The sequence below is a fragment of the Moschus berezovskii genome, chromosome 24 (assembly GCF_049115385.1).
Source record: "Moschus berezovskii isolate FMDL1 chromosome 24, NW_MosBer_1.0, whole genome shotgun sequence".
In the NCBI taxonomy this organism is placed as follows: Eukaryota; Metazoa; Chordata; class Mammalia; order Artiodactyla; family Moschidae; genus Moschus; species Moschus berezovskii.
In genome coordinates this window covers 44,186,668-44,214,300 of record NC_142483.1, presented here as the reverse complement: position 1 = coordinate 44,214,300, position 27,633 = coordinate 44,186,668, and the positions used below count along the sequence as shown (strand labels likewise).

General features: G+C 38.8%; 1 protein-coding gene and 1 long non-coding RNA gene across 2 annotated transcripts; one reads left to right on the top strand and one right to left on the bottom strand.

The window, feature by feature from the left end:
• Nucleotides 1-569: 569 nt before the first annotated feature.
• Nucleotides 570-25,454, bottom strand: THUMPD3 (THUMP domain 3 tRNA guanosine methyltransferase). The gene is made up of 10 exons (XM_055414379.2): nt 25,331-25,454; nt 23,599-23,887; nt 21,727-21,804; nt 15,686-16,162; nt 13,501-13,631; nt 10,694-10,763; nt 8,014-8,129; nt 6,067-6,177; nt 5,186-5,309; nt 570-5,011 (listed from the first exon to the last, which is right to left on the bottom strand). Exons 2-10 carry the CDS (start codon nt 23,851-23,853, stop codon nt 4,862-4,864), a joined length of 1,512 nt encoding a protein of 503 aa, XP_055270354.2. The 5' UTR covers nt 23,854-23,887; nt 25,331-25,454; the 3' UTR covers nt 570-4,861.
• On the top strand, nt 5,010-13,075 carry LOC148774041 (uncharacterized). The gene is made up of 3 exons (XR_016036247.1): nt 5,010-5,346; nt 12,785-12,863; nt 12,953-13,075. It is a non-coding gene; the product is annotated as an uncharacterized LOC148774041 (long non-coding RNA).
• Nucleotides 25,455-27,633: the final 2,179 nt, after the last annotated feature.

The window sequence follows — 27,633 nt, the reverse complement described above, 5'->3', positions numbered from 1 at the left end:
ATATTTTCTCACAACTTACACATTTTTATATTGAATTATAATTTTAGATAAACCAATTTATATTTTTCTTATTTAAGAATGAATCTTATTTAAGAATTGAACACTACATGTTCAACCCACAACTACACCATCTATGTCTAAAAATGCTAAAAAGATGAATATTTCACAGTGGTCTGAGGGAGAATCGACTCCAAAAAAACGAATAAAAACCTACTGAAGTATATTAAAGGACAAGTTACTATGTGGCACTGGCTGAAGGAACATACATAATGGTAGCAGAGAAACTTTACAGATAGTTGATGCTCCTGTTGATGCCCTTGAATATGTGTGGGATGAAAAATAAACAATCATGGTAGTGCTACTCTTTAACAATGCAGTGTAAGATTTGTGGTCAGACATGAATGAAGTGTGTGTGAATATCTCATCCGTAGAAATATACTTAACGCCTTGCAGTGGATGAATCTACAAACATGGCTGTGCTTGTTCTTTTGCTTAGTTGTCAGCAGCAGCATCAGACTGTCCTACATGATGCATAATAAACACAACATTTCCTGAGACAAAGTGTTGAATAACTTTTAAATCTCAGTTTATTCTGATATTTTCACTAATGTTGAAAAGCTGCTGCGTCACTTCAGTCATGTCCGACTCTGTGTGACCCCATAGACAGAAGCCCACCAGGCTCCCCCGTCCCCGGGATTCTCCAGGCAAGAACACTGGAGTGGGTTGCCATTTCCTTCTCCAATGTGTGAAAGTGAAAAGCGAAAGTGAAGTTGCTCAGTCGTGTCCGACCCCCAGTGACCCCACAGACTGCAGCCTACCAGGCTCCCCGATCCATGGGACTTTCCAGGCAAGAGTACTGGAGTGGCTCGCCACTGCCCTCTCCAATGTTGAAAAGCAAAGGTGGTTAACACTGCCAGCTTTTGGCATAATACAGTGGCACCAAACTAGCAGTCATTCTTTGCTGCCACCCATTTGCAGTGTAGTGGTCAGAGTTTCATTTAATGACGTCCTTGTGGGGCCGAAAACATAAGTGATGAAATGGAAAGTTTACATGTGGTGCTTCTGCTGCATGCTAAAGTACTCTGGTTGTCTCAAGAAAAAATATGCAGTTGAACTGCAGGCTGAATTAGCTCCTGTTTTCTTAGAACACCAATTTTACTCAAAAGAATGTCAAATTTTTGTTGTCAGAGTTGGCTGTTTGGCAGACATTTTTCTGAGTATGATGGAGGTGAGCTTTTCAGGGAAAACAACTGACAGCAGCAGTTGTCAATGATACAATTTCAAATTTGGAAGTGAAAAGTAGAACTTTTGGAAAACTTAAAGGAGCTTGCCATCTTTTCAGTACTTAGTGTTTTTTTTAAATAATTTTAGTTACCATGTAATAAGCTGGGCCAACACTTGGAATATTTCTGTAACTAAGGTGAGCCAGTAATTTCCCCATGGCAATACATAAAATAACAAAATTGCAAATAAGTAACATTTCAACCAACTGCAGAAGGTAAAAATCCAGCTTCTAATAGTGCCTTCTCTTTGAGATTTAAGAGAACTGAATTGCAAAAACACACAAAAGCGCCAGTCTTTGTGGAAAATAGTTTCTTCCATGAAAATGTTAATGTTACATATTTGTTACTGAAATCTTTTTTCTCATTTTAATCTAATATGGTAAGATACTGGTAGACAAAGCTACTTGGGGCCCTGAATTTTTAAGAATGTAAAGGGTTCCTGAGAAGAAACCTGCTATAGCATAGTATATATATAAACATTCATACTTATCAAATATGTCAATGTAGTTTACAGTGGCTCCCAGAGTTACATGTGGGTTACTGGAAGGATGGGCATGCTAGGACAGGGAGCAGGTTTTAGTGGTGAAAGAGGTTCATGTTGAGTTTTAAGTAGGATATACAGAGAAAGGGCAAGTAACAGTAGACAGTTGGAAATTCAAAATTTGGGCTTGGGAAAAACAAAAACACCATTCTCCTTTCCAGTAAAAATTTCTTTCATCATGGAATATATAACTAAACAGTTGTTACTTCAAAACTGATTGGTATATGTGTCAGCCTTAGGACAAAGATATGAGGGTTGATGTAGCAAGCTTCTTAAGAGTTTTTTCTACATTGTGCACATTTAAAAATTTGGTATAGGAGACTTTCTCTTGAACTTAAAAATGTAACCAATGATTTTTTGTCCTAGAATTTTCAAACTTTATATTCTTACATAACACCTCACCTGAACTTGGAAAAGGCTTTTCTCTGCCTAACTCACTAATAATACGCACTTGTGGGCATTAATGTACTTTAGGTATTTTACAGACATTTTAAAATACTTCCTTTCTTTCAGTGTACAGTCCTTGTTCCGTTCCGTCGCTCAGTCGTGTCCGACTCTTTGTGACCCCGTGGACTGTAGCCTACCAGGCTTCTCCGTCCATGGGATTCTCCAGCCAAGAATACTAGAGTGGGTTACCATTTCCTTCTCCAGGGGATCTTCCCGACCCAGGGATTCGAACCCAGGTCTCCTGCATTGGAGGCAGACGCTTTAACCTCTGAGCCACCAGGGTAGTGCAGCCTTGAACCATGTCTAACATTGGTATGTTAAGAATCTAAAATTTTCTGAAAGTCTTACTACCATTTGAAAAGAAATGTTGAAACAAATGTTTCCCTCTCTAGCCACTGGTACATTGTCAGTCTCTGAGAGATAACCATCTTCCTTTCCTTTCATTAAACTTAAAAAAGTTTGTCTCAATGTCTGTAATTTCTCTTCCCCCTCTAAAATATATTGAATGTCTGGTCCATTCCGTCCGTCCGTTCAGTCGCTTAGTCGTGTCCAACTCTTTGCGACCCCGTGGACTGTAGCCTACCAGGCTTCTCCGTCCATGGGATTCTCCAGGCAAGAATACTGGAGTGGGTTACCATTTCCTGGTCCATTACCTCAAGTCATTTTTTGTTCAGATTATTAAGATACCTTCCCCATCTTTTTACAGGACCATGGTGCAGGAGGCCTACTTCAAAAGTTAAAAACCAAGATCACACAACTAGTAGGTGGCAGTGTCATATATAACTCATTGTCAGCTTTTCTGAATCCCTCACGTAGCACATTTCCTGTTCCTGTCACCAGATTACAAAACAATACTAGGGAGGAAGATGACAAACTATTACAGTGTGCACTACATACTTATATCATCTTAAAACAATCTGTTCATATTTTTATAATGATATTTAATAGGACTAAAGCTATGATAGATCCAGCACAAATTTGATATACTCAAAAACAGCCAATATGCAAAAATGTCCATATGTTCAAAAAATATTAAATTAGTCCATGCTGGTAGGTAAATGTGTCAGGCACTTGGTAGGCAGCAAAGAAAACAGACATGTTCCTTGAACTCTAGTCCTGTGGACTACGGACCAACTGTTTTAAGAGGTTTGAGCAGTTTATTTTGTCAGAGGTGAAAGATTTTATGTTGAACCTATAATAGTGCAACTGTGCATTCTGATGATGGTAGAAACTCCAGTCTAGGATATAAGACCCTTATAAATGTGTCATTCCCAATTCATATTCAAATGGGAGGTACATCAGAGAGAAGCCGTACAAGGACTGTGGATTATGCTGCTAATCTGAACTTTTCTTTCAAAGGAAATACATACTGTCCTTTTATTCTAGATGAGACATCAAAAGTTAATTATGAATAGCACCGTTATGTAACTAACATGGCACTGAAAAATCTAAGCTGAATGTAGCCAGAAACTCCAAAATAAACTGCATACAGAATCCCACATAAAACTCACATCTGTCCCAGGGAAGCACTGGTTTCACAAGACTTAATTTTTAGGTTATTTCATTTTTCACTGTTTTGGGAAGGACTTTCCGCAACTGGAAAAGCAAATATGGTAGCTCAGCTGGTAAAGAGTCCACCTGCAATGCAGGAGACTCTGGTTCAATTCCTGGGTCATGAAGATGCCCTGGAGGAGGGCATGGCAACCCACTCCAGTATTCTTGCCATGGACAGAGGAGCCTACAGTTGATGGGGTCACAGAGTTGGACATGACTGAGCAACTAAGCATGGCAAAACAGAAAAATAACAGAAGGACTTGCATGAAATTTTTAATTCATCAATTCTCTAGTCCTTTAGAGAAGCCAACAAAAATACTTTGACAGTTTTATGTCTGATTTTGAAAAGCATCACCTCTGTGTACTGAAAAAAAAAATAAAATTTCTTTAAATATGGCTTGTTGGTCCCTTCTTTCATCTACCATTGTATTTGCTGCTATTTACAAATAGGAGTGTCTGTCTTCAGATTAATGTGTTAATCTTATTCACTGATGTTATAACTTTTAAGGCAGATAGTAAACTATAAGTCATATATAAGACTTATGTAAGATTTAGCTTGTCATGGAACAAACACTATTTCACAAAGCATCATAATGCTTCATTTTTAGAAACTGATGTAAAAAACTTGAGCAACTAAATAGCAAAGCTGCACCGGCAATGAAATGTAACCTCATGCTCTGATTAGGCTCTCTGCCTTTCCATGAGGCCAGAGTAGCTTTCCACCTACAGTGGAAATCAGGAACTGTTACAAAGCCTGAAAATGTTCTAAACCCAAATCCCGGAGCATTTTAGTAGGCTTAGCATCCTTAAAGCCTTTTAAGAAAAGTACTAATTGCTCAACTACCCTTTTCAAACAGTGCCAAAGAAAAGCTCTACTTTCTTATAAGACTTACTCCATTTATACCCTTTCCTAACTATGGTGAAGAGATTTATACCAAATCTTTGACTAATACTATTTTTTCTCTTAAAGCAAGTTCTTCATGCTGATGTTTTCAGTGTCAGGAAGCACAGATATTAATCATTTTCGATCTTTGTATTACCAAGGACATCTTTCTCCATCTTGTTCTGAAGGATGAACAAAACTTTGAGGTGTACGTTTCAGGAGATACACTGCAGCATGAAGACCCCCTATGTTGACCCAAACGGTATGCACCTTCCGCCATAGGTGTCCCATTCCAGATAATGCCTGTGTATACACAAAAAGAAAAGTAATTAGCTGATACCTGCTTCTCTACCACCCAGAGGTCTTAGTAAGAAACACAGGGAGAAGAGAAACTATATCCTACTCAGATATCCCCAAGTCTAGTTAAAAAGGTTCCAAATTTGTCACAGGCTGAGGTTCAGTGCTAACGTACAGCACCTTGGCAAAGCATTTCTTGTCCTGAGTCAGTAGTACAGCTCGGCCTGTCCCTGGCCTACAGACACGGCTCATCTCCCGCAGGCAAGCTGGATAAAGGTTCCAGTTTCTCTTCTTGGAGCCCATCCTACAAGAGGAGGTTGAATAAGTCACTTTTGCAAAAGGTAAGTAGCTAGGACCATATGAAATGAAAAGTTATTAAAAATTCATTGCAATAAAATCCAAAAGTACGAAAAAAGTTGCCTTTTAAAACCACAGTTTGCCATTTATGTGTCAATGAAATAAATTATCAGACTAGTAAATTGCTTAGAATCTTTAATGGGATGAACTGGTTAAGGGAAAAAGAAACTGACAACTATAATAGTTCTATAGGTTGTCTTAGTATAAGCAGTTATATAAACCAAACTACATGTATGCTCAGTGGTGTCTGAGTCCATAACAGACTACTGGAGCGGGTTGCCATTTCCTTTTCCAGGGGATCTTCCCGACCCAGGGATCAAATCTGCATCTCCCTCTTTGGCAGGCAGGTTCTTTACTAGCTGAAACACTGGGGAAGCCACATAAACTAGTGATTAAAAAACATCCTGAGATTTTCTCAACCTTTCTCTGAAGTATTAATGTAATTCAACAATGGGCTACAAAGCAGATGAACCTCCTGTGATGGTCAGGATCAAAGTGTAGTTAATACACTTCTGAGTTCTCAGAAGAAACAAAATGGGTGAATCTATCACATTGTTAAAGGAAAAAAAAACGTATTCTAAGTCTCGTAAAAGAAATTGAAGATTTCTGACAATAAGTTCAAAGAAAATACAACAGATTTAGAAGACATGTGGGTACTAATATAATAACAAATGAAAGTAAAACTCATTTGTTACAAGTCTCACCTTTTTCCAAATGGCATGTCTGTTACAATAATGTCTATAGAGCCAGTTCTTAGTGGCAGGTTGCAGATATCCCACTGAATAGTATCTATGGGCAAGCCCAAGGACAGTTTGCTGTGGGGACAAAAGAAAAGGTGCTTCAACATATCCTAAAGAATGAAATTAAAGACTTCTCAGGAGACTTATAGTATCTAAAAATTAAAATGATATCAGTGACAACATCTGCAACTTAGTAAAAATGTTTAAGGTAGCATGTATGTGGAAAGCACCATAAGCTAAAACATAACGACAATATGTAAGAAGTAAATTTAGAAATTTAAGACTGATTTTCAACTTTAATTGCATAAGAAAATATTAATATTTTAATATGTACTTGTTTTATTAGAACAGATTTTGAAATGAGAAAATGATTATAAAGTCTGAGTTATGAATGAATCTAATCTTGGGATAAACGTGGTCCTTTAAGACTATAATCATCAAAAGTGGTCCTGAAGCATACCAATAGTTCAGTTCAGTTCAGTCGCTCAGTCGTGTCCGACTCTCCGCGACCCCATGAATCACAGCACGCCTATCCATCACCAACTCCCGGAGTACACTCAAACTCATGTCCACAGAGTCGGTGATGCCATCCAGCCATCTCATTCTCGGTCGTCCCCTTCTCCTCCCGCCCCCAACCTTTCCCAGCATCAGAGTCTTTTCCAGTGAGTCAACTCGTCGCATGAGGTGGCCAAAGTATTGCAGTTTCAGCTTTAGCATCAGTCCCTCCAATGAACATCCAGGATTGATCTCCTCTAGAATGGACTGGTTGGATCTCCTTGCAGTATAAGGGACTCGCAAGAGTCTTCTCCAGCATCACAGTTCAAAAGCATTGATTCTTCGGCGATCAGCCTTCTTCACAGTCCAACTCTCACATCCATACATGACCACGGGAAAAATCATTGCCTTGACTAGACGGACCTTGGTTGGCAAAGTAATGTCTCTGCTTTTTAATATACTATCAAGGTTGGTCATAACTTTCCTTCCAAGGAGCAAGCGTCTTTTAATTTCATGGCTGCAATCAGCATCCACAGTGATTTTGGAGCCCAAAAAAACAAAGTCTGACACTGTTTCCACTGTTTTTCCATCTATTTCCCATGAAGTGATGGGGCCAGATGCCATGATCTTTGTTTTCTGAATGTTGAGCTTCAACCCAACCTTTTCACTCTCCTCTTTCACTTTCATCAAGAGGCTTTTGAGTTCCTCTTCACTTTCTGCCATAAGGGTAGTGTCATCTGCATATCTGAGGTTATTGATATTTCTCCCAGCAATCTTGATTCCAGCTTGTGCTTCTTCCAGCCCAATACCAATAAGAAGACATTAAATATTATACGGGTGGGATCAGCAATTAGGTGACTTTTCCCCTTGGATTTCTCTAATTCCTGTAACATTTAGCACAAGATTGAGTTCCTTGTTTGTATTCTATTAAGTTTCAGACAAAAGGGCACCACTGCCATCTCCTTCCTCTTCCCTGAGACCTAGGAGGACAGCTAAGGCCCCTTCTCACCCATGCATGGGGTGCCTTCTCCAAACTACATCACCTACTTAATAAAACATTTCCAGAGACAAGATCATTTGTGCCTCTGTTAAGTCCCCAGATGGATGCCTGCACGCATAATGGAAAACTTGCAAAATTAAAATGAATCTATGTAATTCTTCTATGTGGAACAGAAGATACAGGAATAAGAAAAGGGGGACAGAAATTTAAATAGCTGCATTAGGGTAAGGGAAATTATAGTTAAAATATTTTAAAAATATAAATTAGTTTCAATCAACTGAAAATTTAAATGGAGTCTCACAGTATGTATATTTGGTTATAATGTCACAATGCACTGGTTGTATTAATTCATAAAGCCAATATGAAATTTGATTATTTAAGTCTAAGTGATGCTACAAAATCTTTTAAATTTTTACCCTTCTTTAACTTGGATCTTGGTCAATAAAGATGAGATGTTATTTGCAGCTCTATTCACAGCCAATGGATTATTATCACCAGCAATATGATAACAGTTAGACCATTCTGTAGCCCCCTAAAAGACAGAGTATATATTAAAACAGAATTAGCAAACTGCAAAAAAATGAAATCACCAAAATGATAAAGGTAAAATCATTTCAACCACTTGTCAACATTCCAGACAATCCAAGTCAATAATCCAGTGCTTTTCTAAAGTGGCAAAACACTGCATGCTGTCAACATCGCTACTTCCCTTGCTTGAAACACCCTCCTGTTCTTTGCTCAACTCTTGCTCATCTTTGAAGACCCAGCTCAAACGTCATGCCCTCTGTGACATCAACCCCAGCTCTCCAAGCTGTCTCTCATTTGCTTCTCCAAAAGCACTCTGTACATGTATCTGCCACTGCACTTATTCCCTTTTTCATACTTCTGTACCTATCTGCTCCTCAATAAATTTGGGAACTCCTTAAGGATAGGTCTGGTATGTTATTTAATCCTTCACCCAGTACTCCCATACACAGGAAGCCTTGCAGAGTTTAAATGTACTTTGAAAAAGTTAACCAAATCAAACTGACTAACCTATACCCTTTTGTGATTATGGGATTTTTATATAATCTGAGAAACGAATACTTAATTTAAATGAAGTGTAGTCTTCATTATATGGGCTTTTGAATGATAACCACTATATTCTTGAAAGGATTTTGTAAGTTTAAATTAAAAATATGTCAACAGAACATAAACCCTGAGCTTTTCGTATTATTTGTAGAGTGAGGTGACACACTACCCTAGGCATGAACAATGTTCTGTGCAGATTTACAGGTTTCTGACATGAAATCACAAACAGTTCTGCCCTCGGTTTAGGGATGAATAATAGCACCTCTTTCTTGGTAAACAGTAATACCCACTCATCCATGGACACAGTGCTTCACAGCTTTTTCTTTTGCCCAGACCCTTGAGGGTAATGGAGAAGGGTGATGTTGGAAGGATGATGAAGAGCTTGATGAAAGCCTCAGGTGACTTCTGATTGCCCAATATTCATTTTTTCTTCTAAACCTATTTATATAGATTTTCAGCTCCTGAAAGACAAGGGTTTTGTAGTACTTCCAGGTTTTAAAGGGAGTATTCTAAATATTTTAGACTTTGGTGAACAAACTGTATATAACCTGTCAATTCCTTTCATAATTTCATTCATTTTGATCATATATCAGCCTAGGTGCTTCTACATTGACATTCTCATGTCTACCCCTACACTGAAAGGCCTCAAACATTTTCTTTTTATCGGCGGTGCCAGGGGTTCTTCTGGACTGTCTCTAGCTCTGTTGTGTATTTCTTGACATGTATTGACCTTCACTGCTATTCCAGACAACAGACACATCATGGTTTAAAGCTGGAGAACACTCTGCTTTGTTTCCAGAATTCTTTGCGACAACAAGTGATTTTCCTCTGTGTGGCTCCTGAGCCAGAGTAAATTTCTCTAGTTGATGCTAGCAGAAAACAGCAATCATCTGGACTACTGTGATTTCCTTCTGGGATCCTAATTCCCAGATGGCAGATGTTCTTTCCTAAGTGCACTCTGGATTATTTTTCCCTTTGTAGGTTGCTTTGGACTTGTTCATGTTTCCAGTTTCTGCTCACTCAGAATCTGTAGTATCTCCCTGAAGTTTCTTCCCATTGGCTTTCAGTTCAGTTCAGCTCAGTTGCTCAGTCGTGTCCGACTCTTTGCGACCCCATGAATCACAGCACGCCAGGCCTTCCTGTCCATCACCAACTCCCGGAGTTCACTCAAACTCATGTCCATCGAGTCGGTGATGCCATCCAGCCATCTCATTCTCTGTCGTCCCCTTCTCCTCCTGCCTTCAATCCTTCCCAGCATCAGAGTCTCTTCCAGTGAGTCAACTCTTCGCATGAGGTGGCCAAAGTATTGGAGTTTCAGCTTTAGCATCAGTCCTTCCAATGACTTTACATATACTGTATTTAAGAACTTGCTATGTTTCATAAGTTTAAGCAGTTTTACTGGGAGTGCCCTCTTCTGAATTATTATAAAAGTTTAGATAATATTGATTCAATAACAATGATTCAACCAAACAAACTCTCCTGTTAAATGTTCTCTACATAGACAATGCCTTTCCATTTCTTCCTTTGCTTTAGATAGTTTTTGAGTCCATTCAATGTGATGGTATTTTTTTTTTTTAGAACTTTGTAACCTTGCTAAACATCCTAAAAAATCTAAATAATGTTCCTCGGTTTCCCCATCATACTACTATACTTACTCCCTCAAGAACCTAAGTGGATTAAGAAACATAACCTCACTTTATAGAGATTAAATGCCCTCTTCCAGTTTATGCTTGTGCCTTCAATTATCTTTCCTGTTCAAGTCTACCTGTTTGTCTACAGAAATGGGACTCATCAGTTTGTAATTCTCAACCTTCTCTGTAATCCAGTGTAATCCAGTGATTACTAAAGCCTAATCGTTGGCTATTTATAGTAAGTGGCTACATCCTTACCACAAAAGTTCCAGCTTTACTAGTGTAATTCACTCAAATCTTGGGTCCACGGACTTAACCTTGGTCATTACCCATTAGTTCTAGAACTTTCTGGATATATCACTTTCTTATCTAAAAGCTAAAGAAAAGTTATTACCTCAATTGGTATCGCCCCTGTTCCACACATCGGATCAACTATTATATCAGTGGGTTGAGGTGCACAGAGCCTAGAGGAGAAAACAGCCTATGTGAACAGATGTCAACAGCAAAGACACCCACAATGACTATTCCTGATGCTGTCAGATCACAGGTCTGTTATGCCAGCCTGAAGAAACAACAACCAGTATTTATTTTAAAGATAAATTTGTAACTATATGTTGAGTCTATATCCTCACACTTAAAAAAATTACACAAAAATTAAAAGTTCTCTATCATCCAAAATCTCTATTTTACTTTGAATGGAATTTGGCGTGCAGATGTTTTCATGTGTGTGTGTGTGTTTACATATGCTTTTGGAAAATACCTGTTATTTTGTATATAAACTTGTGTTGTTACATTGAAAACTCAGTGTCAAGTACAACATGTATCAATACAAGTTTACTGGCAATTACTCATTCAGGATTCCTTTTCTAATTACTTTTAAAGACAATAAAGGTTGCTATTAAAATAACTACTTTAGTTTTCAGCTCTTAGTATTTGCCAGGCATGGATTTAAGTTCTTTGCATGCATTACCTCTTTTAATCCTTTTAATAGCCTTGTGAGATAGTTACATTATTCTGTTACAGATAAGCTGACGCAAACCCGTCCATCTGTGGATGCAAAGCTAATAGGTGACAGAGTCAGAATTAGAGGCATTACTGTTAGTGGCTTAAATGTCACCGCCTCTGTGAAATATCTCCTCCTCAGACAGGTGACAAGGTTCTTCTTTCCTTCTTGTGTCCTGCTATTCTTTCCACATTCTATTATGGTTCTCCCTCACCAAACAGATTCCTGGGGACTAACACTGGACTCCTTTTTAAAATTAATTTCTATTGGAGTATAGTTGCTTTATAGTTGGTAAAGAATCTGCCTGCAATGCAGGACACTCGGGTTTGATGCCTGGGTTGGGAAGATCCCCTGGAGAAGGGAAAGGCTACCCACTCCAGTATTCTTGCCTGGAGAATCCCATGGACAGAGGAGCCTGGCAGGTTACAGTCAATGGGGTCGCAAGAGTTGGACTGGACATGACTTAGCGACTAAACCACCATAGTTGCTTGAATACTGGATTCTTATTGTAATGCCTGTCCAGCTTTCAAGAGCCTTCTCCAACACCACAGTTTTGGACTGCAAGGAGATCCAACCAGTCAATCCTGAAGGAAATCAGTCCTGCATATTCATTGGAAGGACTGATGCTGAAGCTGAAACTCCAATCCTTTGGCCACCTCATGCAAAGAACCAACTCATTGGAAAAGACCCTGAGGCTGGGAAAGACTGAAGGTGGGAGGAGAAAGGGACGACAGAGGATGAGATGGTTGGATGGCATCACCAACTCAATGGACAGGAGTTTGACTAGGCGCTGGGAGTTGGTGATGGACAGGGAAGCCATGGGGTTGCAAAGAGTCTGACGCCACTGAGCAACTGAACTGAACTGAACTGTCCAGCTCTACTTCCTCATTCCTGCCCCTCAAAACACAACAGAATCCTTGGCAACCCTCTTGGGAGTAAGCAACTCTGTACTCCCAGCCACTGTTGCTGGGTCTGAGTAAACACATGACTGAAACTGTCAGTCAGATTCTTTCTTCTTCTAACAGTTGGGAACAAAGAACTAGAAACCCTGGTTATTTAAAATCAGAAACATACGAGGGGGAGCCATTTATAGAGATAAGTAGAGGCAAGAGCCCATAGGCTCCCAGGGGAGATAAAAGTGACTGTCTAGGTTTCTGGTGGTTTTCTCTAAGACCAGGATCCTACTTTTCTTAAGATACAGCTTTCAGTTTTTCTGTGGGTTCCCTAAAACATCTCAGTATTTTGCCATTAATTCCCACTCCCACACAATCATCACTTTTTTAAATCTTAAACTAGCTAATTTAGGTTTCTAACAGTTCCACCCATAATAATTCTCTGTATTCCTGGCTCCTACCATAATACCTTCAGTAGATAATAAATGTTTGTTAAATGAATGATGACTAGGAGCTCCTCCTTAATCAAATAGGCCCAGTTTTCCTACTGCTGTCACTGAATTGACAGGTTCCAATTGTATTGAACTAGGATTCCAAGGATGAGCAGGGGAAAAGAGGAAACAAAGATTGGAAGACAAGGAAATAGAATTAACTACCAGGTATGCCAGGTACTGTATGTAACAGGTATTTTGCATCTGTTTCTGCATTTATTCCTCACTTACAATCCTTTAAGTCTCACATCAAATCTATTTTGCAGTCTGGCAAACAGAAACCTAGAGAAGACATCTTGTCCTAGTGGTGGAAAGAAACACCCAGTCAAAGGGAAACAGGCAAAGAAGAAAGCAAGCCATTTTGTTCTTTGAAAAACAGAAAATTCCAGGATGATTCCTGGGTTTCTGTGAGTATAAAATTTTAACATATAAGTAAAAGCTCTCTGTGTTCATTTATACATTATACACATTTATGAAATCTCTGCTATCCATCTGCTTCACTGCACAGAAATGAAACAGAACAAAATTTGTTCTATTTCTCAACATGGAATATATCCTTTCTAAACAGATATGTGACAACTACATTCAAAAGGCAGATGAAAACTATCATTTTAAATCAAGAAAATTGAGATATTAATTAGTGATCTTTTCAGAATCTCAAGGAATCAAAATTGGATACAAAGAAAGAGATCTTTAACGTTTTATCCTGTTCTTTATCTACCAGATTGTAACACAGTACCCTCACAAAAGATTTTGAAGGGAAAATTCAAAGCAAAGTATCACTTGAACCTACAAGGTTAACTCATTCTCTTACCTGAGCATCCCATAGGCAAGCGTAGATCTAAGAGTTGTGGGTCCAAAATGTGTGATATTTCTTCGGTGGAGACTCTCTTCTGTCAATGCAATGCCCACAACAATTTCATTATCATGGATGTTCAAAAGAACCTACAAATAAGATAGAATAAAATAGCTTTAAGGGGGTTCAAATTATACTTATTACTAAGATTTTAAAATTTGAGGCTTCATTAATTTGTTACTTTATTACTGAGGTACCTTATATACAGGAAAATGCACACATCTTAAGTATGTAGTGCAGTGAATTTTTGCACATACATGCTGTGTAACCACCACCCAGAAAAAGATAGTTTTTCTCTCCCTCTCAGTCAGTACCCATCCCAAATTGTCATTAATCTGACCACTCTCATGACAAATTATTTTGCCTTTTTTTGAGCTTCATATAAAGGAACTCGTTTAAGTATATAGTATTTTAGAATTATTTTATTCTCCTTTTGATTCACTGTTTTTACAAGTTAGGGATAACCAGATTTCCTCCAATTTTTATAAGAGAAACATATTTTGAAGGTTTCCAGGCTTCTAAAATGCATTTAAAAATTCTTTAACTTTGGGTAAAAAATTCCAGACATATAGAAATGCTTCCGAGAATACTGGCACAATGAACTCTTAAGTATACCCTTCATTTAGATTAACCAACTGTTAATACCAGGCCACATATGCTTTAACACCTATTATTTTCTTAGTACTTTTAGAAAACTTGACTCACAAGTAATGCCTGTGAAAGAATTTTTTTGGTCCTAGTTATAGTTTTTCTAACACACAGTTAAATATAAACTATTCAAATAAAAGAAAAATGAGTTTTCCTATCTTCCACCTCAAATTTTCTCATCATGATCTCAACAGCAGCAGTTAACACTTACCTAGCTCTATGCAAACCACTGTTCTACACACTTTATATCTGTTATCTCGTTTCATATCCACCCTCTCTGAGCTAGGTATTATTATCCTCCTCTTATAGATAAGGAAATTAAGACAGAAAGAGGTCACTTTTATTTGCCCAAAGTCATACAGCTCATAAACTGGGATTTCAACCCAGGTAGTGGGACTTTCTTGGTGGTCCAGAGGCTAAGACTCTGCACTCCCAAGGCAGGAGGTCCAGCTCCATTCCTCGTCAGGGAACTAGATCCTGCAGGCTACAACTAAGAGTTCACATGTCACAACCAAAGATCCCACATGCTGCAACTAAGAGCCAGCACAGCCAAATGATATAAATAAATAAACCCAGGTAGTACGGCTCCTGAATCTGTCCTGAGCCCTTTTGCTAACTTTTGGACATCACTGTTCTAGTTAGCCTGTTCATCATCGTAACAGCTGTTATAAGGAAAAAGGAATGAGGAATTGTTCTTCCAATTTGATATGCAAAAATAAAAGAAAATAACGACTTGTCCCAGATTCAAGTGTCCCTAAAGCAGCAGTAAACGAACCCTTGGTAAAAACATCAGCTGCTAGAGGCCTTTAAACTGTCGGAGATGGAAAAATTAGTCAGTATGGCCCACATGTGAATCACCCATATAGCAGAAGATTGAGACCAAGGAGAGTGAGCATGTTAAAAAGGAGGATCTGAGCTTGGGAATATAGCACAATTTAATAAAGAGGAGAGCCGGCTCCAGGATGAGTGTTAGCAATGATGTCCTCATTTAAGAAGGTCAAGGTTTGTTTTAAAAATATACTGCACTTCAGTAGCAAAGTCTGCAACCAAGACACACAACAACAAAACAGTTCCTTTAATTCTTTTGAATTTTATAATCTGAACGTCCACACGTTAGAAAAAGCACTAGGTTAGAAATTGGAAAACTCAAGTCTCAATAGGTTCCCCCACCTGTTAAGCATGTAGCATAGGCCAGGTATCATTCCAGATACTTCAAAAGTATAATCTCATTTAACCTTTAGGACACATAGGTATAAAGTATTATTGGCTCCAATTTGAAATAGAGGCTCAGATAGAATATTTTGTCCAAAGCTACACAGTTATGGAGTACAAATCTGGATTTAGCTCTGTCTCCATGGCCCATACTCTTGTTAATGATACCCCATTAACTTTGTGACCTCAGTTTAATTGTCCATAAGACTAAATTAGCCTTGAAAGTTCTACAAATTTGTTATGATAACCTTCTTGAATCATCACAGTAAGAACATGTACTTACCTCCACATCAAAGTTGGTCATATCAGCCTTCCACTTAAAATAATCTTGAACAGCACCCCCAAAATCTCTTGCTGCCTCATTTGAGGAAAAGCAGTGTTTCTCTCCTGCCCTGTTGCATGTGACTCTAAACTTCAGCACTTCAGGATCAGCTTCTTCTTTTGAGTTTTCCTCAGCTTCATCTTTGCAAGATGTCAAATCATCACCTATTAATGTTGATACCTCTTCTTTAATGGCTAGATTTTCGTAACAGTCTAAGATCTGTGAATCCGAGACACTGTTAGTGAACTCTTTTTTAACATCCTTCTCAACTGTTGTGTCTCCCTGTCCCTTATCAGTCTTCTGTTTACTTGAATTTGGATTTATCTTTCTGCGCTTTGTTTTTTTTTTCTTGAAACATGTGTTAATTTTCCATATTTTTAAAGCATCTGACCATGGAAGCTTCCCAGCCAATTCCTCAAAATCCTTTAGAACTTCTTCCTATAAAAGACAGAGAATGAAATCGATTAATTTCATTCATTTCTTACCACGTTAATTGAACAAATCAACTCCTCCTTTGCCTATGGACTACATTAATCGCTATGTTGGGGGTGGCAGGAGTATAGGACAAAAGAGTAAATAATATAATGCCTGTAACTGAGGAAATTAAAGTCTTAATTGAGAATATTAAGATTTATACAAATTAAGGCCACTACAGAATAATACAAGACAATGGTAGATTAGAAGTGGGGCTTCCAGATTAAAATGTAAGCAAATAAGGAACTATTAACAGTGTTTACCTCCAGGGAGGGGAAGTGGGTGGATGAAAGACAGGGGAGGGCAGCAGACCTCTCAATGACTGACTTCCTATTTAATTTTGTGCTGTGTATACATACTATTTTTGAAAAGAAAAAACCCAAACTTTAAAAATTAAACAGGTATCTATCCAGGATCTAAATAGTATCTACAGTCATCTGTTAAAAAAGTAAGTCTGATCATGTGTCAAGTACTTCAACAGCTTATTACATCCCCCTAAATTTAAATTCCTTAAAAAGCCCTAATAACCCAACTCCTGTCTATGTTTCTTTTCTTATATCATGTCAGGATCATCTCTCCAAAGCTTCCCACCTCTGCTTCACATGTGAAGGTATGCGCTTCACATAGCCTCCCTGCACTGCTGGTTCCCTTCTCATTATTCAACAGCAATTTAAAAAGCACATCCTCTGAGAGACCTGTTCTATTCTCAAGTCACTCTCTTCTCATTTTATTTTCTTAACATAACTTAGCATCATCTAAAGTTATTAGGTTCATTACCAAGGCTCCTCTCAGAAGGTAAATGCAGGGACTTCCCTGGTGGTCCAGAGGTTAAGACTCTGAGCTTCCAATGTAGGAGGTGCAGGTTCAATCCTTGGTTAGGGAACTAAGATCCCACATGCCACATGGCATGGCCAAAAAGAAAAAAAACACCAAACCAAAACAACAAGAACAACAGAAATACCAACTCTATAGTAATAGAATCTACATGGTATCTGTTAATCTAGAACCAGAACATAAGAATTCCTGAGTGCAGTGAAGGTCAAGCAGAGGTGTAGAAAGACACCTGAGGAAGAATATCTACACATCTCAGGCAAAGCGGGGAGCAGTCTGCAAAGGAGGAACAAATAAATTCTTCTCTGGAAAAGCAGGGAAGAAGAGTGTGCACCAAGAGGGAGCTTCCCTGGATCTTGTTTGTTTCCAAAAGCAGCAGAGGAGAGAAATGGAGGCTGAATAAGGAATCTCAGAGACAGGCTCTATTTGCTGGAGAGAAAGAATAGAGATGTGCAGAAATACTCTATATAGTAAATAGCCTTAAAGTTCCTGAACCCTCCAGCTAGGGAGAAGGAATGGTTAAAAGAACTCAGTAAATGGTATGGAAATTATACCTCAATAAAGCTATTCAAAAAAAGAAGGAAGAGGAGAACTCATTCACCCACAACCTTTTGCCAGAAGAAACTTCACAGTGAATCAGAGGGATTTCTTGCTGGCCTGGAACAGTTCCTGAATCTCCCATCAAGAAGGAACTCCCTCATTCAAGGATGAGCAATTATCAAAACTTATTAGCACCAGACTTACATGAATGGAAAAAAGGAGGCAAGGGACAGAAAAACAAACAGCAGAAAACAACCAGTGACCCTAAAGATACTGACACAAAGCAACTGAAATCCATGATGAAATATGTTGACATGAAATTAAAAAAATGTAATAAGGAAATACTTTGCAACATAAGAGCTCAAAGAAGAGATATAAAAGCAGGAAAAAGATGAGGGGAGCTGCCAGAAAAAGATGAAACAGCAGCTTGTAGAGTTCAAAGAAAAAGTGGAATGAGAAAACAAAACCATTGCAAAAATGAAGACTACATTGAAAGCAACACTTATGAAAGCCACTGCTGAAAATACAGTAAGGGATGTGAAGGAAAGCAAAGCAAATACAGTAAAAATGAGCACAGATTTTTAAAAGGACTAGAGAGAACAATGAAAAACATCAAGGACAGTCAAAAGAGATCCTACATATGTATAACTGGTTTATCCCTGATGAAGGGATTTAAAATAAAACATATTAAAAAAGTAATTCAAGAAAACTTAAATATAAATGGATATGAATTGCTCTATAGGTTGACATGTTCTAACTAGGAATTATCAACAAGGAGACATATTCCAGTGACTTCAAAGACTGAAAAAAAAAAATCATCTGGGCATCAAGCAGAAGTAATAAGAAAGCAACAAGTAAGGGGGGGAAATAACAGGGTGGCTTCAGATATTTCCATGGCAACATTTCATGCTAGAAGAGAATGAACACTGTCTATGATATTCTTAAGGAAGGAAAGCATGACTCCCAATTTTAAACCCAAACTATTAATCAAGTATAGAGGTGAAAGACAAACATTTCTGAACTCACGCCATCCAAGAGATAAACCTAAGACAAAAAGACAAGCAGTGTGCCTATAATCAATTTAACAAAAAGACAAATGAAAACAAACATAGGGATTATGACAGCAAAACAGAATGTAAATGTTACAAAGGGATGTATCCTTGGAGGGGAAAGGTAACAGAACAGGGGAAGTAATTTAAGCACACTGATATCTTCTCTTATACCCTGAGGTCAAAGGATAGAAATTAAAGCTAATGTTTTTTAAACTATAAAAGGATTTAAAGGCATATGGGTCAACACCAAGAAAAATTATAAAACTGGAGGATGAAAGGGAGGGATTGAGAGACGTGGAAAATATGCCAACTTCATCACTGCTCTTAGTAGAGATTCAAGAAATACTGTGTTAAACAGTAGATTAAGTTGTATTTATAAAACTTAACAGCTAGAGAAAGAACACAAACTTTCCAAATATTTCAAAACATATGCATGTGAAAAAAGCAAACACGTAAATTTTTAAAAAGCTGAATGTGTGTAACATAAACATGAGAGAACCAAGACCAAACATTTCTGTTGTACTGCTACTGCTGCTGCTAAGTCACTTCAGTCGTGTCCGACTCTGTGTGACCCCACAGACGGAAGCCCACCAGGCTCCCCCGTCCCTGGGATTCTCCAGGCAAGAACATTGGAGTGGGTTGCCATTTCCTTCTCCAATGTGTGAAAGTGGAAAGTGAAAAGTGAAAGTGAAGTCGCTCAGTCGTGTCCGACCCTTAGCGACCCCACAGACTGCAGCCTACCAGGCTCCTCCATCCATGGGATTCTCCAGGCAATAGTACTGGAGTGGCTTGCCATTGCCTTCTCCGTCTGTTGTACTAATAAACATCAATGGGATAAACTTATCAAACAGAAAAATGACCCTCAGACTGAATATATACATGGATGTATGTAGGATGTTCATTGCACTACTGTAATGACGAGTGTGGAAAATCCTAATGTCCTAAAATGGGACTGATGAAATTGTGATGCAGTCAAATCCAACAATGATAGTGGCGTGATCTCCAAGATAACAAGTAAAAACACAGAACAGTATGTATAGTATACTTCCATTTATGTAAATATGTAAAAAAAAACACATATTAAAATATCTCTTGAAGGATATCTAAGAAATTGGTAATAAGTGTTGCCTTCAAGAAGAGAAATGGATAGTATGAAGACAGAGGAACATGTTTCACTGTATATCTTTCCAATCTTTACAATTTTGTTCTAAATAAATATATAAACTGGCTGAACAATTTAAATCACAGTTGTTACCCTTTAAAAAAAATTAGTTAATAAAAAAGCTAATAGAATTCATGATATCATCTGAGTATTTAAAAACACAGAACCCATTAGGATGCTTAAACTAACAGGCTTTTATAGACATGCGAAAGTATAATGAAACAAAGGAAAAAACTGATGGTCAACAGAATGAAAACTAGAAGCCAAACAAAACAAGGTTCTACTGGGGGCATGTTGCAACTCAAGTCCATAAAGGGCTTAACAATTTTTCACGGTCATATAAAACAGAAGTTGCTCTTGCACAGATCTGAAAATCTACTTTAATTCTTGCTGTTTTCTTCTGGGACTTCTACCAGTAACCTCCTCTGCAGTTACTTAGAAGGTAGCTCTGGAAACCTGGCTCCATAATATCAAATTCACCTCCAATTAGAGAGATCAAGAATACCCAAAATAATACAAATTCCAGGATGGCAACAACATGGTAATTGAAGAAAATATTATTAATAATACCCTAGTAGGTTAGAGGCATATAAGTAGGTTAAGATGGACATATACTTTAAAAATATGTCAACATTTATTCATGTATACAATCAGCTATAAAATTCTGAAATACTTAAGAGCAAAGATTGTCAGCAGCCTGCCTGTTATTTACTAATTTTGTAGATATGATTTGGTTGGTAATGCCCATCAGAAGGCTGAAGGGTTATAAAACTAGTGTTAAAAGCTACATTTTTCATTAATAAAATTATTATCTATTTTCAGTCTCAATTCTTTTCGGTCTGTTTTTTTCTAGGTTGTGGGTTCATATCAGTTTGACTGGTTTCTGAATGATGTTTTGGAAATCAACCTGTTACCAATAAATAAAAATTAGACAATCAGGCAGCACATCCTAGTGTTAAAAAGATTATTTTTAATACAGGCAATAAAACTGAAAGAAAAAGGTTTTCAAGCATTTGACTCTGGAAATGAGACCTTTAAAAAGCAATGTGGAAAAATACTAAAGCCGGGCTGTGATCTATTTTCAGCCTTCAGCTTAGGCAGCATCTCAATATTTAGGAATCTGATGCTAAATACAAGTTAGGACAAAGCTGTTGTCCTAACAACTGAAGGAGTATTTAGGTATTACTTTGGCTTTACTTCGAAAAACAAGTTAGAGAAGAAAGCAGGACAAAAACAGAACAGTGAGAGAAAGTGTTACTGGTAGATGACACAAACTGATGCCTGCTCTCTGCTTCACAGCCTGGAAGCAATTCTATTTGAAACCATATATATCAACAAAGCTCATCTAAGGTGCCTTTCTTTTGTCAGGAAATCAAATGATTTGTTCTATTTCTTGTTAAGTTTTTGTTTTTCAATATTATTTTTTTGTTTTTCAATATTTATTTTTATTTCTTTGTTCTGTTATTCTTTCCCCTTTAAAAGAAAATGGGATATAATTAACATATAATTTTAGTCTCAGGTATATACAAAATGATTAAGGATTTGTTTACCTTGGAAAATGATCACCACAACAAGTCTAGTTAACATCTGTCACCATACAGTTTTCTGGTGAGGACAACTCTTAAGATCTACTATCTGAGCAACTGGAAAATGTGCAGTACAGTATTATTAACTTCAATCACCATGTTCAGTTATCTTATAACTGGAAATTCGTATCTGTTGACTTCTTTCACCCATTCACCACACCCAGCAATAATAATTTTTAAAAGCAACTTTTGGAAACGGATTATCAACAAATCTCTGGATTTTACTGTAAAAGCCTCCCAGTATTCTATTATTATAAAAGAAGCAGTAATGCTAAATGATACACAGAACATGAAAAGTGGAAATAATCTCTTTGGGAAGATGGCTGAAAATTAGCTTCCATGTTTAGGAAAGCTTACCTTTGTTTCTTTGAACTGGTAATCCTTAAACTCCTGGACAACCACAAATAAATTATCAACTGATCTCAGACAATGAACCTGGGTAGGGAAAAAAAAAATGTTAAGAGACAAATTCTGGGCAAGCTTTTGAAGTGCATAAACTATCAACATTTAAATATAAAAATCAGGTGCAAAGATTTTAAACCTATAATTTGTATTTAAAATTCTTCCCATTTTCCCACTCTCCCATCTTTTTGGTTACCCATCAGGTTCTATTCCCCTACAGAAAAGGAAAAATACAGATGGAAGACTAGGAGCTAGAAGTATTCTGTGGGCAACATGTTAGGGGAGAAGGAAAAGATGAAGCAGTGAAATGGGGTTTTATTCTGCCTTTGTGGCTCTCTGGGGTATACTGTATAGGGTCTGATCTCCAGCTTGGTGATTATTAGCTAAGTAACCTTGTGCAAATTACCTATTATTAAGCTTAATGATTAATGAGGATAATGATAGTGCCTATCTTTACAAAGCTGCTGAGGTTATTAACTAAACACTAGATGAAAAATACAGGGTCTACTATATGCCAGACACTAAGAGCTTGGGAAATGTTGACCAAAAAAACCCCCAAAACACAGGCAATAATCCCTGCCCTCGTGCTGCTTATGTGGTAATGAGATACAGCTTAGTGTTTACTCTAGAGGGATGGCAGTTTGCTGACCTTCACTTCTCACCTTCAGTGATCCTAATTACTTTTGAGCATGAATAAATTTGACACAGATAGAAAGAAAAATCTCTCCCTTTATGCTTCAACAGTTCAGTTCAGTTCAGTTCAGTCGCTCAGTCGTGTCCGACTCTTACTGACCCCATGAACCACAACAGGAAAGGCCTCCCTGTCCATCACCAACTCCCGGAGTTCACTCAAACTCATGTCCATCGAGTCGGTGATGCATCCAGCCACCTCATTCTCTGTCCGTCCCCGTCTCCTCCTACCCCCAGTCGCTCCCAGCATCAGAGTCTTTTCCAGTGAGTCAACTCGTCGCATGAGGTGGCCAAAGTATTGCAGTTTCAGCTTTAGCATCAGTCCTTCCAATGAACACCCAGGAATGATTTCCTTTAGAATGGACTGGCTGGATCTCCTTGCAGTCCAAGGGACTCTCAAGAGTCTTCTCCAGCACCACAGTTCAAAAGCATCAATTCTTCGGCGATCAGCTTTCTTCACAGTCCAACTCTCACATCCATACATGACCACGGGAAAAACCATAGCCTTGACTAGACGGACCTTGGTTGGCAAAGTAATGTCTCTGCTTTTTAATATGCTATCTAGGCTGGTCATAACTTTCCTTCCAAGGAGTAAGGGTCTTTTAATTTCATGGCTGCAATCAGCATCTGCAGTGATTTTGGAGCCCCAAAAAATAAAGTCTGACACGGTTTCCATTGTTTCCCCATCTATTTCCCAAGAAATGATGGGACCAGATGCCATGATCTTCATTTTCTGAATGTTGAGCTTCAAGCCAACCTTTTCACTCTCCTCTTTTACTTTCATCAAAAGGCCTTTGAGTTCCTCTCCACTTTCAACACTGAAGTCTAAATTTCAGCTACATGCCAAAGTAAATAAATTCTAAGAGGAATAGCACATACTAAGAATTTCTTCCTGAGTCTCACAGGATTTTTTCTGGTGAATTGATCCTCAGGAAATATTAGGATCAATTCTAAAAGAAAAAAAAAAAAAAAAAAGCAAACTTACAAATCAGTACCTAACAGAAAATGCAGGAATACTTTAAAATCACCTGATATAGGGCAGAGCAAAGAAAAGCAGTAAGAGAGATCTGTAAACTAAGAAAGTAAACATAAAATCATCTATTTAGAAAGGCATTTTAAATATTGCTTCATTCAAACCTGAGCCAGACTGTCCACTGAAATGTCAAAATATATCTTGCCCCGGTCTTTGCTGATTTTGCATGATGACCCCAATTTCTCTCTCACTTCATCTGCAGCTGTTTGCTCAAAACCAGTAGGCACAGTGGCACCAATAGTGACTTGGAGATGCTCAGACTCACTTCTGGGGCCACTTTCAGTCACTTGTACAGACATCTGGTTCTCACAAAGATTCACATCCAGGAGCTGGTTGGTGGCTTCTTGAACATCAGACATATTGGCAGTGCTTCCAAGATCCTGAATATAGTCCCTTTAAAAGTAGTACAGAAAAGAAAAAGAAATAATGCCCAAACATTATCACCTCTTACTTCAACTATAATTAAAAACATCTAATTTGGAGGTCTAGAAGAACAATCCAACACAACCAAATCAGTAGTCACCAAAGTTATAAGGACTGAATAACATGGGTCCAAGTGGAGGATTTAAAATACAGTACTATTAAACAAGCAACACAGACACTATGGAAGAAATGTAGACAGACAAGTCTTTCCACAGCATGCAACGTTTGGTTTGAGATCACCCATCTTGATGATAGTCATCACATAACTACAGAAGTTAATCTCAAAACAGAGGTTGCTAGAGCACATTTAAAAATATTTCCGCATTTAATCCTTATTCAGCTAGTAGTTAAGAACAGGGGGCTTTGTAATTTCAGACCTGGGTTTGAATTCTTACCCTGGACATTCAAAAGTTGAATGACCTAAAATAAGTTTAATTTCCATTGCCTCTATTTCCCCACCTGGCAAATGAATAATGGCTCTCTCCTGGGGTTATTAAAAGACTCATGCAAGAACGGCAAACTACTGCCAGTTCCCGCTTGCTAATTAAGGATGTCTATCTTCCTCTTTGAAATGGATAGTGATTCATGCATTTAAAAAAATAATTAACTGAACACCTACTGTCTTGTGATTACAAATATCTGAATGCCTAGGGCAGGACAGACTCTGGGATACATGAATGGGCATCAGTAGAGATCTGTGAACTATCTGAAACTAACTGTAGGCAAAATTTCCTTTATCTGAGCATTTCGTACGGTGGACTAGGAAGGACTTAGAGAGCTGGTAGGTGGAGATCAAAAGTTCTCGCCAGATTTTCAAAGTTTCGTGACCCAAAACAACTTAAGCAGACACAGAGTTCCTACAATGTCCCTATTCTGTACCCGAGACAGGCGACAGTGTCTAACACAAATAAAAGTCCGTTCCTGCCATTAGTGAAAGTCGCTCAGTCGTTTCCGACTCTTTGCGACCCCATGGACTATACAGTCCATGGAGTTCTCCGGGCCAGAATACTGGAGTGGGTAGCCGATCCCTTCTCCAGGGGATCTTCGCAACTCAGGGATCAAACCCGGGTCTCCCGCATTGCATGCGGATTCTTTACCAGCTGAGTCAACAGGAAAGCCCATTGTTCCTTCCATTAAGGAACTCACAATCACAAATAGGGGAGCGGAAGCCCACGAAAGGACGTATCCAGCCAAGGTCAGAGTGCCAACCTGTGGCGCAGGCGGGAATGAAACCTAAGTCTCCCAACTCCCACCCGAAGGGCCCTAATCACAGGAATCCCGGGGAGCACGTGAAGTCCAGGGAGAGGGAATTAGAAGGGATTCACTGCGGATCGGGCTGAAATGCAGCCAGTGGCCCGTCCGGGTCGGAAGACGAAGGTCAGTCCTCCCCGCCGAGGGTCAGCGGCGCCCCACCTGGCCACGCTCAGCGTCCGGTTAACCGGCCGTCAGCGCAGACCCTTCCGGCTCCGGGACCCCGCCGGCCTAGCGCGCCCCGGTCACGCTACCGGAAGCCGCCTCAGTGACCCGGAAACGGAAGTCTGGAGACGCGGCCAGAACGGCTCGAAGTAGGGGTCAGGTGCCCGTGAGAGGTTCCTGAGGCGAGAGCATGCGTATAAGGGTCTCTACGCTGTGGCGCCGAATCTGTGGAGGCCCGCCCCTAAGGTTGGGGACTGAGTTCTCAGCAAGCTGAACCGGAAAGGCCGCAACCCTCGTCGCCTGTTGTCTTTGTAACTAATTTTAGAGAGCGCTTAGCGGCACTGGCACTGAGTAAGCGCTTCACGGCACTGGCACTGAGTAAGCGCTTCACGCGCGTCATTTGTTCAATAGCTCTCAAGTGGCAGGTGCCACCCTTTTTAAAGCCGGGGGAACTGAGCCTGACAAAGGTTGACTGCCTTGCCTAAAAGGCCGCGCGCAGCTTTTTAGAGGCAGAACTGGGATTTGAACCTAGCTGCTGTGAGGACAGAAATCTTGCTTTTAGCGTGTGAGCCAGTATTGCTGAAACTAGGCCTTGAGTTGTACTTTGCCTTCATTATTTTTGCCCAGTTGTACTGTTGTTTACTTTACATTTTTCTCTACATATATAATTTCTAAACTTCTGTATTTTAAGTGGCTTTCTTTCTTTTTAAATTTTTTGGCTGCACTGCAGGACTTGTGGGATCTTAGCTTCCTGACCAGGGATTGAACCCTGGCCCCTTGCATTAGCAGTGAGGAATCTTAACTGTTGGACCACCAGGGAAGTTCCTAAGTATATAGTTTTAACAAGATAGTTTAGAAAGAAAATTTTTACAATTCAGCAACAAAAATATAGTTCCGTTTAAAAATGAGCAAAAAATTGAATATTTCCGGAGAAGACACACATATAGTCTACAATCACATGGAAGGATGATCAAGGCCTCTAGTCATTCAGTTCAGTTCAGTCGCTCAGTCGTGTCCGCCTCTCCGCGACCCCATGAATCACAGCACACCAGGCCTCCCTGTCTATCACCAACTCCCGGAGTTCTCTCAAACTCATGTCCACAGAGTCGGTGATGCCATCCAGTCATCTCATTCTCTGTCGTCCCCTTCTCCTCCCGCCCCCAATCTTTCCTAGCATCAGCTAGTCATTAGGGAAATGCAAATTAAAGCCACAATGAAATACCTATTTGAGTGGCTAAAGTTTTAAAAAGAGTACAGTTCCACGTTTCAGTAAGGGTGTGAAGTAATGGAACATTTGGGTTTTGCTGGTGGGAATACAAAATGGTACAGCCACTTCAGAAAACAGTTTGCCCTTTCCTCAAAAGCTTAAGCAGAATTACCATATGGTCCAACATTTCTACTGTATGTATATACAAGAAAACTGAAAACATGTTAAAACAAAAACTTGTACCTGAATGTGCCAGCAGCTTTATTTATAATAACCCAAAAGAGAAAACAACTCGAATACCCCTCAGCTGATAAATAAATGTGATATGTCCACACAATACAGTATCATTCAGTCAAGAAAAAAGGAATGAAGTCCTAGAGCGTGCTACAGTATGGATGAACCTTGAAAACATGCAAAATGAAAAACAGGAACAAGCCCCCCCCCAAAAAAAAACCTATTCCCAAAGACCACATGTTCCATTTGTGTGATATGTGTACAATAGGCAAATATACAGAGACAGAAAGATTAGTGGTTGTTTAGAGCTAAGGGAAATGAGGAGGTTAGGAAGTGATAGCTAAGGAGTATGGGGTTTCTTTGGGGGTGTTGAGAATATTCTAGAATTAGGTAGTGATGGTGGCAGAACACTGATGATGCTAAGAGACACTTCATTGTGTAGTTTAAATTGGTGAATTTTATCTTAAAGGAAACTTTCATCTCATGGGAAACTCATCATGTGCAAAAATGATACTTCTCTCATAAGAGTTCTTAGAAGATTTAAATGAGATTAACGTGTTACCAGACATAATTAAAATAGATGGTGCCCTTAAATACGGTGGAAACAAAGCAAGGTTATTAAGTTCTGGCCACATAGTGTTCCCTACAAAAGGTTGTAAATGTTAAGGCCCATTCTCTTTTTTAGAAGGGTAAATTATCAAGTGTTAGAGACAAAATTGCACAAAGTGAGACCTTTTTGACTTAACAAGAGGGATTAAAATATTGAAAAGATTCTTTCTTCTGGATTCAGTGTTATTTAATGCATACCTTTTTTTAAAATCATCTCTCATGAAAAAGTCAAATACATGGGGAAAGTTAC

Bases quoted from the DNA above. Each gene is read 5' to 3' on its own strand.
- THUMPD3 (XM_055414379.2), bottom strand. From the start codon at position 23,853: ATGTCTGATGTTCAAGAAGCCACCAACCAGCTCCTGGATGTGAATCTT. The intron at 16,163-21,726 runs GTAAGCTTTCCT...TGTCTTTTATAG, and splicing joins ACCAGTTCAAAGAAACAAAG to GAAGAAGTTCTAAAGGATTT. The intron at 5,310-6,066 runs GTGAGACTTGTA...CTCCTCTTGTAG, and splicing joins GACATGCCATTTGGAAAAAG to GATGGGCTCCAAGAAGAGAA.